Source organism: Rattus norvegicus, chromosome 5, assembly GCF_021556685.1.
Source record: "Rattus norvegicus strain SHRSP/BbbUtx chromosome 5, alternate assembly SHRSP_T2T, whole genome shotgun sequence".
In the NCBI taxonomy this organism is placed as follows: domain Eukaryota; kingdom Metazoa; phylum Chordata; class Mammalia; order Rodentia; family Muridae; genus Rattus; species Rattus norvegicus.
This window is the reverse complement of record NC_141538.1, coordinates 156,126,366-156,140,333: the sequence shown is the minus strand read 5'-3', so window position 1 is coordinate 156,140,333 and position 13,968 is coordinate 156,126,366. Positions and strand designations below refer to the sequence as shown.

At 51.6% G+C, this 13,968-nt stretch overlaps 1 protein-coding gene across 4 annotated transcripts in view; it reads right to left on the bottom strand.

Moving 5' to 3' along the window:
* The window catches only part of Ece1 (endothelin converting enzyme 1), a 102,140-nt gene that overhangs the window by 49,114 nt on the left and 39,058 nt on the right, over positions 1-13,968 (bottom strand). For 2 of the 4 annotated variants that reach the window (XM_087551457.1, XM_087551455.1), the window contains exon 1: positions 4,679-4,975. In XM_087551457.1, the coding sequence (XP_087407583.1) occupies positions 4,679-4,951 (273 nt within the window). In that variant the 5' untranslated portion in view covers positions 4,952-4,975. 4 annotated transcript variants of the gene reach the window in all.

Here is a 13,968-nt window from a genome sequence, read left to right as displayed (position 1 = left end):
TGTGGTGGCTTAGAGGGCAGTAGCTTAGAGGTGGACATCCCAATTCATCTTGAGAGAGCTGACTGGGAAGTGGCTGTTGGCCAAGGTACAGAGCTGATAACCCAAAGGTGGAGTTAGAGCCACTTTGGACCCTCAGTCCATTGGCAGGCTTAGAGTTATTTAACGCTGTCAGGTGGAGTCAGAAAGTAAGGGGTGGTGATAGGAGAGCGATGCCCTCAGAGGGGAGGGATGAGGAACAGGAAGAGGGATGGAACTAGAGACAGCAGCAGAAAGGGGGAGACAAGAGTGGGAGGGAAAATGCAGAGGTATCCAGCCCTGGCGTTCCCAGGGTTTGCAGAGCTGCGGAACAAAGCCCATTACAAGAGAGGATAAATATTCAGTTACAGAAGTGAGTGCCTGGCTCACCTAGGCTTACACCAAAAAACGAGTTCTGCAGGTGAGGAGGGGTGCCTGCCCCAGGGCCCAGGAGAAGAGCCAGCAGCACAGGGGTGGGAACCAGGCTAAGTAAGCTTTCAGAGTCTAAGGGCCCCCGACAACCTGGCTTCATGGGCCAGCAAACAGGGGTTGTCTGCCAAAGCGCTGGCTGAGATGCCACCCCTTACAGTCCAGAGGGTTCTGTGCCTCAGACTCAGCCTTTCAGAGGAGGCAGAGCGTGACAGCTCAGCCTCGCAGGGGGCCCCTGCCTCCGTGGGGGGTGCCATTTTGGGCAAGTTCCTTCCAGTAAAGTTTCCATGAGGTAGACTTTTGGCTGAGACCATAGGGTGAACCCTGAGCAGAACTATGATGTCTCCCCAAATGTCCCACCTGACACCTGCCCATCCATGCCTGACCCTGAAGGAACGGTGACAACCTTTAAGAGGAATCAGTCTTGGGAAATATTTGTCTTCCCAAAGGAATAGCCAGCTCTCCAGCATGGAGGAGAGGAGACCAGCCAGGACGCTGAAGGGTGCACAGAGGCAACCCCAAGCCTGTCTCCCAACTCTAAATGCTAGGAAGCTGGGGTGAAGTCCCCAGGTGTCCGTGACCACTTCAGATTCTAGAACCCTCTGCCCAAGAGTCTTACGCCATGACTGGTGTACAGAGCTGAAGGTCCCATCCTGCAAGGGGAAGTTGTTTGAAAGTCTTAAGAGGGTCTGTCCTTCAAAGCACTCCCCAAAGACAGTGCTCTGCAGACAGTAGGAAGGTGAGGGTCTCAGATTTTTGTATCTCAGTTTTTCCTGCTGCTTAATTCCCCCCCCCCACCCCGGAAGTAACCAGATGTGTTCAGTAGACAGATGTAGTTTCCCAGGCTGGCTGCAGGTGTGATCGCCAGTATTTTCCTCAAGCTACTGCAATCGGTGTGTGTTTCTGTCTAGTGTGTCTATGTGTATTTGTCTGTGTCTGTGTGTCTGTGCGCCTTTATGTGTGTCTGACTGTCTGTCTGTCTCTGTCTCTCTCTGGTATTTATAAAGAAGAGCTTAGGAGGGAAAATACTATTTTACCTGGGGCATCACTGAGGTATTAGGCACAGTAAGCATCTGTAACAGCTAATTCCATTTTCAGAGCACTAGATAGACCTTTTCTTTTTTTTATTTTTAAATCATTATTGCCTCATCTGAATCTTAGCAGCAGCTCTGAGAGGCGGCTTAACAGCAACAATGCATCTTGTAAAGAAGGCCGTATGGGTGAGGTGCTTTTGGGTCTCAAAAGCTCCTGACCGACTGACAGGGCCACATAGCTTTAAACTGTGTGCTCAGAGGGTTGGAGCAAAGAGCTCAGCAAACAGTGAGCCCTGGATTTGGTCCTCAGGCCTGCATACAACAGAGTGTGGAAGTGCATGCCAGGATCCCCAGGGTGTGGGAGGCAGAAGAGGGATCATAAGTTCAAGACCATCTTTGGCTACACAGTAAGTTCATGGCTTGCCTCAGCTATAGGAGACCCTGTCTCAAACAAAACAAAACAAACAAAACGATGACAATCAACAAAAATGTAACAAAATGCAAACACACAGGCCAGGTGTGGTGGTGTGACGGGGAGAACAGTGGGGGGATTTCAAGTCGAAGGCTGGGCTGGTTTATAGAGTTGAGAGTCTTCTCAAAAAAAGAATGTGGGGGTTGGGGATTTAGCTCAGTGGTAGAGCGCTTGCCTAGCAAGCACAAGGCCCTGGGTTTGGTCCCCAGCTCCGAAAAAAAGAAAAAAAAAAAAAAAAGAATGTGTGTGTGTTTGTATGTGTGTGTATTCAAGGCAGAAGCTGGCAGAGCTCATGTTAGCAAAGGGTCCTAAGTTAGATACATCCCCCCAAAATACACACACACACACACACACACACACACACACACACACACACACACACTTAAATATATAAAATACTAGAACTCATTATTTATAAGTGGATTAGTTTCTTTTTAAAGCCTCTGTGTGGGGCTGGGGATTTAGCTCAGTGGTAGAGCGCTTACCTAGGAAGCGCAAGGCCCTGGGTTCGGTCCCCAGCTCCGAAAAAAAGAACCAAAAAAAAAAAAAACCAAAAAAAAAAACAAAAACAAAAACAAAAAAAGCCTCTGGGGGCTGGAGAGATGGCTCAGCGGTTAAGAGCACTGACTGCTCTTCCAGAGGTCCTGAGTTCAATTCCCAGCAACCACATGGTGGCTCACAACCATCTGTAATAGGATCCAATGCCCTCTTCTGGTGTGTCTGAGGACAGTAACAGTGTACTCACATACATCGAACAAATAAATATATCTTAAAAAAAAAGCCTCTGTGTATGTGTGTGCATGTGAGTGTGTATGTGGGGGGGTGCGCGCGTGTGTGTGTGTACAGTGTGCATGCACCTGTGTGTGTAGATGTTGTTAGAGAACCATTTCCAGGGTCTTAAGCATGCAAGTCAAGCTTCCTTACCAATGAGTCATATCCCCAACTCCTTAAACCCTTTTTTTACATTGGTCTTAATTGGCCAATAAAGATATAAAACATTTATACTGAATTAAAAACCCAAAAGACTTAAAGCGTTAAACTATGAGAGAACTCTGCCTCATAATACAGCCAGGTCTGGTGTACACATCTGTAATCCTGGCACTAGGAGGTTAAAGGTCTGGAATTAGGAGGAAGCTTGGGTTATAATGGAGAGGGGGAGATGGGAGAGGAGAGAGTAGGGGAAGGGAGGGGAGGGAAGGGGAAGGAAAAGGAGGGGAGAGCAGGAGACGGTGGCTCTTAGCAGAGTGAGCCACCAGCTAGCTGGTATTTACTCTGGGGAACTCATGGAGGCTTGGAACAAGACCTGCAGGGCATCCACAGAAACACCCCCAAATTCTCATCAACCTTCCTGCATTTTCTGCATAGACAGGCAGCTTGCTGTGGGGACACCAAGACTGAATGAGGTTCATCCCACACAACAAGGATGCTTCATCCCCTTCCAGTGCCTCAGCTTTGGCACCTGTGGTATGGGTACCACATGGCTACTGGCCCTTACCTCATGGGTCACAAAACAGTGACGCCACCGTCACTCCATTTCCCTTATCCTACCTTACAGATGAGGCCTGAAGAGAGAGAGACAGAGAGAAAGAGAGAGGGAGAGGAGGGGGGAAGAGGGAGGGGGAGGGGTAGAGGGAGAGAGAGAAATACATCTGTGCTCTGGGGATGTTGCAGGGAGGGGGCCACATTCCAGTGAGTGACTCGGGGACATTTGGGAGAAGAAGCTGGCTGAGAGCCCCTGTACTCTTATGTAAGGCACTAACCAGAGGACCCAAGATTGGAATTTCCACCATCCTACACCTGTGCTTGACAGGAGCTGAGCCTGGTATGCTGAGGCTCCCCTCCTGTGCACAGCCGTGAGATAAGTTTTGAGTAAGTGACCTTCACAAGGTTCCCAAGACTCTTCTCTATCCCACCTTTGGCCGAGACAGCAGAAATCCCCTTGGTTCTAGCTCACCCAGGAATGGTTTCTCAGGAGCTGGGTCACACAACTGCCCTGGGTGTTCCTATTCAAAACCTAGCTTACCCACCCATGTATAAACCTTACCCAAGTTCTGGCTTGGCCAGAAAGCTCTGCTCCAGGCAGAGGAGAGGAGAAAGTCTGGGCACACCCCACCCCACCCACACCCCCGTCAAGCCAGAGATTTGATGTCACGTCAGTTTCTGGAGATTCCCAGAGGGGCAGACCCTAAAGGGAAGAAACCAGGCTTCCTCTGGAGTAAGCTGATAAATGACAGAGAGGACAGAAGGCCACCCTACTCCCCACCTCACCCCACCCCCCCTCCCCGTTAACTGAGGTAGTCAGAGAGAAGAGAGAGAAAAAAGGGGTAATGTTTCAGAGTTAGGACACTAGGGAGGCCGGACCCCGCCAAACTGAAGCTGGGATAGCTTTAGATTGTGGGTGCTGGGGGTCCCTATAACCCCGAGTGAGTTCCTCCCCATCACCATTCCCACCACCTTAGGCTGTTCCGTGAAAAGTTCAGGGCAGGAGAGTTCAGGGCTTCAACTCTGCATCTGAGTTGTGGCCCAGGTCTTGGGATGGATGGGGCTGAAAGTGGGATGGAAGCCAGCCTCAGAGCACCGCTGCACAGGAAGGGGTCCTCTGGGACACAGCTGCTGGGTGCACGACCCCATCATCTCCTTCCCCTATGGACTGATGCGGGGAGGAGACGCAAGACTGCGCATGCCCGAACCGGGACACTGCTGAACCAACAAGGGTCAGAGTTCCTACCTGTAGGCCATTGGGGTACACATCGCCCTCGGAGAGTGAGTCCACCAGATCCTCTTCGTCCAGCGTGGCCCGCTTGTAGGATGACATCTGCAATGCCAAGTGCAGTACGGACTCCCTCAGCGTCTCCATTGCCCAAATGGGGAAGCGGGCCCCGGCGCCCCGCCCCGGCCACCCGAGATCAGCCCACGGATGGATGGCCCTCCCCTCGCGCCACGCCCGCCTCACCCCCAGAGCGGCCAGCGCGGCGGCCAGAGGCGGCCACACGGTCCGCATGTTGCACCCCGCGACGCCCAATCTGGGTCGGGTCCCCTCGAGCTCCTGTCTCCACGCGCCGGACTGCTGGGGGCGGTTCCCGCTGGGAGGTGGGCGTGGCCTGCTAGGCACGTGCCTCTCCCAGGCCTTCCGCGAGAGTTGGGGTGGGGTAGACTAGCTGGCAGGGCAGAGCCTCATAGAGGTTTCTTTCACAATGAGGTCCCCAATGGAAGGCTAGCACGGAAAGGTAAAGCCAGGAAACACCCCCGCCCCCTCCGCTCATCTCGGTTCCTTTTCCCTCTTAATTTGGGAGTTTTAAAGCCTGAGTTCTGAATGAAGTTCACACGATTCTAAGAAAGTCCTCTGACAGGATGAAAACTGCTGAGTGAATTTGGAAGTCTGCCACCCTCCCTCAAAGGACATAGCCCTCCCATACACATCCAGAATCTTTGCTTCATGGGCCAGCCAGATGGCTTAGCCAGTAAAGTGCTTGCATTTAAATCCGGGCATCTGAGTGCATCTCCAGGATCCATAAGATGCAAGGAGAGACCAAGTCTCTCCCACAGGTTGACCTTTGCCCTCTACATGTGTTTTAAACATACACTCATGGATATGTGCGCGCGCGCGCGCACACACACACACACACACACACACACACACACACAAATAATGATCTAAGTTCTAGCGAAAAGGGGGGAGGGCATGGCTGTGCACATCTTTTCATCCCAGTACGTGGAAGACAGACATGCAGATCTCTGAGTTCAAGGCCAGTCTGGTCTACATAGTGAACTCTTAAAAAAAAAAAAAAAAAACGAAGTGGGGGTGGGGTGGGAATCATTGCTTTGGACTGTGTTGGGAGATGTGGCTCAGTGGTGGCCCACTCCCTCAGTTTCATCCCCAATATAGCAAAAGCAAATAAAACCTCATAGCTTTGGAGCAGAGCAAAAGTCATGTTACTTTAAACATACTTTAAAGAAACCCAGGTAGGTAAAGCCAGGTTTCAGGAGTAGAGAACTCTTTTAAGTGTCTCCTCCCTTGTCAGGGGTATCTCCCGTGACCACCATCCAGTGGTCTCTGACAGGGACGATGCACCAGATATCTCCTCTCCCACCTAGGGTCCCAAAGGTCTAACCTAGTTTCCCAAAAGGTACCAGTCACTTGTATTAAGTCACTCAAACACTTTCAGTTTTCTAAAGAGACATTTCTTTTCTCTTTTTTAGGCTTTAAAAAAAAAGTGTGTGTGTGTGTGTGTGTGTGTGTGTGTGTGTGTGTGTGTGTGTGTCTGTGTGTGTTTGTCTAGGTATCACATGCATGTCTGTCTGTCTAGGTATCACATGCATGCATGTCTGTCTGTCTAGGTATCACATGCATGCATGTCTGTCTAAGCATCATATGCATGCCTATCTGTCTGTCTAGGTATCACATGCATGCATGTCTGTCTGTCTAGGTATCACATGCATGCATGTCTGTCTAAGCATCATATGCCTGCCTATCTGTCTGTCTAGGTATCACATGTATGCATGTCTGTCTATCTAGGTATCACACGCATGCATGACTGTCTGTCTGTCTAGGTATCACACACATGCATGTCTGTCTGTCTGTCTAGGTATCACATGCATGCCTGGTGCCCATGGAGGTTACAATAGGGGACTGGATCCCTTGGTAGTGGAGGTGGGGGTGGAAACTTAACCCAGAGGAGCAGGCAGTGCTTTAACCACTGAGCAATCCCTCCAAAGCACCATTCCTGCTCTGTCCCAACTTGGCTCTCACTGTTGGGCATATATGCAAGAGAGCCAGTGTGGAGGGGTGAGGTGGTTGTCCCAGGCAGGGGGAGGGGCCAGTGAGGAAAGTGGCTCCAGAGGATTCCTATGCTTGGACAGCTCAGCCGAGCTTGAAGAACCATTGAGTTATCCCCAGGACTCTCCCTCTGACAGCCCACTCGACCACCGCCATAGTCAACCAGCCATTCTAAATGAAATTCTCATCACACTACCCCTGCTTCAAAGGCTTCTGTGTTCCCTAACCTTTTGCCAGGCTCTGGGCTGCCCATTTCTGACCTCCCCCTTCAGATGTGACCCACCAAGGCCCCAGATCTCCCCTATGGCTTTCATTTAGATCTGCAGACAACTAAGTTGCTCATTCTTAGCCAAGTCCTTTGTAGCTGCTCCCTCCCTCCATCTGGAACATTCTTTCCTAATCTTTGCTCCTCCCACAGCCAGTTTCAGACACTCAGATTAAAGGCCACCTGCTTAAATGTTCAAATCACCCCAAGTAGCTCCCCGAATTCTCTTACAGCAGCCTTTTACTTCCTTATAGTTCTTATCATCTGTTAGGTTTGGTTTGGCTTGGTTTGGGAGGAGGGTCTAATCATGTAGCCTACGTGAGCCTGGAACTCACAATCCTCCTGCCTCCACTCTCCAAGGTCTGGGAGGGCAAGTGTGCACCTCTACATTACATCTGCCAGCACTCAGTTAATATTTTGGGTGTTTATTGCTTGGTGCTCTCTCTGAGAATCACAAGCTCTTCCTACAGCTCCTGGGCCCTTGTGAAAGCCTCCCCATCTCCAAGCATGGAGTAGGGGCTTAACAACACTTCCTAAGCTGAATGGTGGAGCCAGTAGTGTCGAGGCCTTGAAGTGCCTTCAAATTCCCGTGGAAAAAAAAATCTGGTGTTTAAAAGCGTTTGCTGCTCCCTTGCAGAGGATCCGGGTTCAGCTCTGTAACTTCAGTTCCAGAGGTTCAGATGCCCTCTTCTGGCCACAACAGGCACTGCACACATGTGGTGCACTTCATGGTGGGTGCTGGGAGCGGAACCTGGGTCTCTGAGAGCAGCCAGTGCTCTTAACCACCAAACTTAACCAAACTCTTGAATCTTATGGCCCTCTCCCCAGTGGGTGGAGGAGTTCACTCCAGGGGAGAGAACCATCTAAGGGTTTTCCAAAACCAGAGATTTGGTTACATTGACAGGTGCTAATCAATCACCAAGGAAAAGAGTTCTGGTTTCCCCCAGCACCTCCCCTGGGACCTAGGAGGACCAGGGAAGTGAAGACCACTGCCCCCTATTTTGTCCTCTCAGCCTGGTACCCTTTCTCTTTTATAGGTTTTCTTGGCCCCTCTCACGCAGAACAAAACCGGAACTATGGGAAACAGCTGGCGGTCAGGTTAAACAATGGCTCCTCCCTCACTTCCAGTTCATTTCAGAGACTTCTCCTTCTGGGAAACCTCCTGACCACTGACAGCATCTACCTCCCACTCCCACCCCCATCCCCCACCCCCATGTGTCCCTCCAGTCTCCTCCCCATGCTGCCTCTCTAAACCAGGCATCTCTTCAGATAGGGGCGTGCTGAAAACAGAGCCTGCTCTACTCCCTCAAGCGCCCAGTCTGGGGCCGTGGCCTCTAGGTGCTTGAGCAAAGGTGCAAATGGACAACCACATCCCATCCACCCCACCTTGGCTATTAGTGGCTAAGTGACATAAGAGGACCAAGTACCTCTCAAGCGAAATAAACATTGCAGAACGATTTTTCAGCCCACGAAAGCCACGCCCCATTCCTGCCACCCAAGCTAGCCCAGCAGGTGAGTCTTCCATCCACAGAGAAAGGGGCGGTGGTAAGCAGCCCCTTCACCTACTGGGTGTCACTTAAGATGTGTCTCTCTTGTTTCAGAGCCCTTTGGCCCTCTCAGCCAACATTTTTATCTCTACTCAAATAGATGACCGAGGGTCAGGGAAGATTCACCCCTCCAGTGCCCTGGCTGGACTCTGAGGTAGCTGGAATATTAGCTTTCCTACCTACCTGCAAACCAACCCATTCTGGCTTCCTTAAGCTGTCCCCCAGGAGGCCAGGCCACATAGCAAGTCAGTCAGGATCAGAGTCAGATCACAAGCCTGCCTCCTGGATACCAGGGTCTGTGTTCTCTGTGGCAGGCACAACTACTTCCGCTGGGCACTTCATGGAGTCTGGATGCCCTGGGAAGACTAGGCCCTGGGCTGGTGGAACGGCCAGGGCTTGCTTTAATGGCCTCATTTGTGGTCATACGGGTGCCACACCCTGCCAGAGCCTCAGGAAAGCAGAACTGCTTTATGGGGAGCCCCCCCTCCCCAATCTGGGCTGCATCTGGGCCTGGAACTCACAAGAAGGGCTTGGCTGAGATCAAGAGCGGTGAAGTGGGAATGGCTGCTCCCTATGGAATGTGGGTCCTGGGTCTCCAATGCCCAGCTGTACAGGGAAAGTGACAAGAACCAGATGAGATGGTGGCAGACCTAGAAACTCTGCGGTGGCCATCATGGGTCTGGGTAGAGCACAGGCAAGACAAAGATGCTCTCATGTTTCTGATGACAAAGGCCTGGTGGTACCCAGAAATCCCACGGGCCCCAACAGCTTGAGTCACTCACATGGCTCTTGTGGTTGGTTTGCCCAAGGCAGGGATCTGTGGGGAATCTTGGAGCGTGTCGGGGGCAACAAAGAGAGTGGAGTTCCCAGCCAGGGCTGGGAAGCCACACCCTGAGCTGTTTTCACATTCTAAGTCTCCATTTCTCCGGGGGCGGGGCCCCCCTCGTGGCCGAGCGCCCATCATTTATCTCTGCCAGCAACAGGCTGGGATACGTGAGATGTTACGTGTCACCCAGTACACGCTCATTCAACAGGCGTGAAGATGGAGCCTGCCAAAGCGCTCACTTCAAACCTCGGCCACCTTCTGGCTGTGTGAGCTTGGTCCAGAGACTGTCTCTGTGCTTCAGTTGTATCATTTGGAAAACTGGGTTATTAACATGCTACACACACACACACACACACACACACACACACACACACACACACACGCATGCACGCACGCACACACACGAGTGTTGCGATACATAATGAGGTAACAGAGATAAATGAGTGCTTAGATCAGGGCTGGCTCCACGGCAGGTGTCTGTGTTATTTGTATTGTTGTCCCACAGCATGTGTGCACATGTGTGGGCGCATTCATGCGTGCACATGTGCATGTGTGTGCATGTGCGTGTGTGTGCATGTGTGTGAGTGTGTGTGTGTGTGTGTGTGTGCATTGAGCCTATGTGAGAAGGCACATACACTGTCTTAACCAAAACAATAAGCAAATATAACTGACCAAGGCTAGCGATAGCGCTCAGTCATAGAGTACCTGCCTTGCATGTCCAAGGCTTTGGATGATGATGATGACGATGATGATGATGATAATAACAACAATAATCATTATTATTATTATAAGTGATAAGCCACCCCCCAAGTCACTGACTCTAACAGCACCTAGGTCCAAGGTTCCTTTATGGCTTAATCTTACTCATGTCTATATGATCCCTTTGCGGGGCCAGTCCTGGGACACCCATTTCACAGGTTTGGAGATGGAGGCCTGCCAACGAACACAATTAAGACTGGACCTCGAATTCTCCTCATCTTCTTGAGGCCTCTCTCTTCCTTCGTTCCTCCTTTTCTTGTGGCTCCTCACCAGGGACTAGCTCTGAGCCAGGCTCTTTGGAGGTCACAGGGCACTCCATCTGAGCTATGGGATAGAGGGCTAGAACCCAGTAGGTTGGGGAAGAAGAGTTGGCTTTGAGCCACCAAAAGTTCTCACGGCGCCAGCATGCGAAGGGAATGGGGATGTTGTGCAAGAGGCGGAAGAGGGGTGTGGGGTGGGGTGGGGTGGGGTACTAAAGCCTAGGTCTAGGGAACCACCCAAGGTTAGAATACACAGGGGAGGTTGGCTCCCTCTGAGACACACGGCAGCCCTGCTGGAGAGTGGGTCACTGTGTTCGTGTACAGTATGACAGTGACTACGCATGCCCCCTTGGCCCCTGTTGACTTTCGGACCTCAACCAGGAAACCACCCTCTCCGGAGGCCCAGCAGGAGGTCCCCATCAGTCACCTCTGGTTTCCAGTCACAGCCCCAGCGGCTCAGCTCCCCCAGAAAGCCATTTCTACTAGCCTTCTAGTCCCTGAGGCTCATCTCCTACTGAACTCTGGGTACAAAGATGTAAATTTACCGACAAGATCCAGCCCGTCTCCTGATAACAGACTAACTTCCTGGGGGTACAGAATGCAAACTGCCGACTGGCACCTTCACAGAGGACGGCCAGGCCTGGGCCACCTTTACCATGGGCACCAAAGCAGCTGACAGTGGCTCCCCTCAGGGTCTCCTGGGTTTAGGTGTGCAAGTCAACATGGACCAACTGGGCATGTGTTGTACCAGACTCTTAGCATCTCTCCTGCTTCACTCCTCACAGATCCACACCCATGCACACAGGAAACAGAAAAACACAGGGTCCAGCCGTCTAACACACAGGTTCCAAGCCTTTGCATGTCCACAACCAGCTAACTCCTCAGCTCAAAACTCTTCCTCCAGGCAGCCTTCCAGGGCTTCACCAGGCCCCCTTTCCGCTCCTCACAAACCTGCCTTCAGTGTCTCAATCTAAACACAGCGTGGCTTTGGTATCTCAGTCACTTCCTGTACTTTGGGTTTCATCATTTCATGGGGATGGGAGAAGGACCTAGCACGCAGGGTCGTTATGTGTGCTGGGCTAAGGAAGGCGCTCAGTTCAGAGCCTAGCAGGAAAGTGGCATTCAGTCACTGTCCCCTTGCAGGTGGCATGCTGGGAAAGGGTCAGCTCTTCAGGAGGGTAAAAGGAAGACTATGGGTAAAACTAAAAGGGTGTCCACACAGTGGGTGTTCAAATAGAGGGTGCTCACACAGGGGGTGCTCATACAGGGGGTGCTCACACAGAGGGTGCTCACATAGGGGTGCTCACACAGAGGTGCTCACACAGGGGGTGCTCACACAGAGGTGCTCACACAGGGGGTGCTCACACAGGGGGTGCTCACACACGGGGTGCTCACACAGAGGTGTTCACACAGAGGGTGTTCACACAGGGGGTGCTCACACAGAGGGTGTTTGCACAGGAGTGCTCACACATGCCCAACAGCCACACATCTGGAAAAACCACTGAGTCTGGGTGCCATCCCTGGGGGTTCTATCACACAGCAGACATTTCTACCACAAGAGCAGCCAGCACCTCCCGCCTTCCCTCTTCCCACCTGTTTGTTCCTGTCCACCTCAGGCATCATCTCCCAGCCTTCTCCGAGCACTGTGCACAAGGCAGAGCAGGGAGCTAGCCCTGAGTCCAGAGTCACAGACAGACACCTGCACCTTGGTGCTCCAGCACCCTTGTGAGGGACAGCCAGGCTGTGTCACAGGCTGAAGAGGCCGAGGGTGCTGGAACAATTTGCTGATCTAATCATGTAAAACTCAGGACAAAGCTAATCTGTCTGGTTTAATGATATTTACAACGTGACTGACCTGCTCCATAATTAGGTTCAACCAGGAAGCAGTCTGTGGAAGTGGTGGTAATTAGTATTTGTGTTACCCTGGTGGGCAGGCTGCGGCTGGGAAGAGGAAGAAACCGATGGGACGGGAACTTATGCACACCCAGGTTTCTGAACCCTGAGACAACCAACTTCTGTGGTCGTTCCTGTCAACCCCGACTGAGGTCAGAGGTGGGTACAAGTCCTTCTCAAGGTTGAGAAGGAAGCTCAGAGAGGCCCATTCCCTTGCCCAAGGACACACAGCCAGCGAAAGACAAACGTTTCTTAGTCCTCAGGCAGCAAGTGATGACTAAGGTGATGGCTGGGGGACCAGAAGGTGACATGGTGACATGACAGATCTCACATCAACTTGCCCTTTAACACAAACAGAGGTGCTGGAGTGACTGAGGGTGTGGCTCAGTTGATACAGGCTTAAGAAGCTCTGGTTCGACTCCCAGAACAGGACAACAGATACTGTAGTGCACCCCTGTGAGCCTACACGCGAGTGAGGGGATAGGCAACAGGAGTAGAAGTTTAAGGCCATCTACAGCACCATACTAAGCTGGAGGCCAGAGGATATAAGGGACTATCTTAAAGAAAAGAGAGAGAGAGAGAGAGAGAGAGAGAGAGAGAGAGAGAGAGAGAGAGAGAGAGTCAGTTCGGGGCTGGAGTAATAGTTCAGTGGTTAAGTGGTTAAGAGCACTGCCTGCTATTGTAGAGGTTTGATTCCCAGCACCCGCATGGTGACTCATTACCATCCTCCAGTTCCAGGGGATAGAAACCCTCCTCTGGCATCTGCAGACACCAGATACACACGTGGTACACAGACATACATACAGACAAAACGGTTGTAGGCTTAAAATAAAGTAATTTAACACAAAATTCAGCCAGCATCCAAAATATAAAGGCCTAGGAAAGGTGGCCCAGGAGGATGAGAAGTTCAAGGGTATCCTCAGCTACATAGAACTGGAAGATAGCCTGGACTAGCAATATAATACCCTGTCTGAAATGAACAAAAAGGTCCGATGAGGCCCGGTGTCTCTTTTATGGGGAATTCTGGAATGCAGATTAAGCTCCACTGAGCTAGACTGGGGACCTGTCTGTCCCCGTCCTTAAGAGACCACTGCCATTTCACAGCCACCTCACAGAGGTTCTGTGAATATGCACTTTAAGCTGGGCCTTCCTTGCAACCTGTCAGGATAGGCAGGGCTCTTTCCATTTCACAGATTGAGAAACCGAGGCTCCAAAAACTTCAGAGTGAGGGGACACAGCCAGCGTGAGGTCTTTCCCAGACCACAGCATTGGCACCCAGCATTGCATCACAGTTTTCTGAGAGGTAGAGCCCTGGGCCTAGCCTCTGGCCCATGCCCCAGGCTGGCACTGACTACCCTGTATACTTCCTTCCCACCAGCTACCACCTCTAGCCGTGTGACCCTGTGCCTCTCAGAACTCTGGGTAGAGAAGCCAGGCATGGTGGTGCACACCTTTGATCCCAGCACCCGGGAAGTAGAGGCGGGTGGACTTCTGAGTTCAAGGCCAGCCTGGTCTGCAGAGCGAATTCCAGGACAGCCATGCCTACCTAGAGAAGAAGCCCTGTCTTGAAAAACCAATAGTTAACAAGAACAGTTCTGGATAGTGATAACATTGCACATCTCAAAAGTGAGATGCAAACTGGGAAATTCAGTTTAAACAAAACAAACAGCAAGCGCTTATTCAGCACCCAC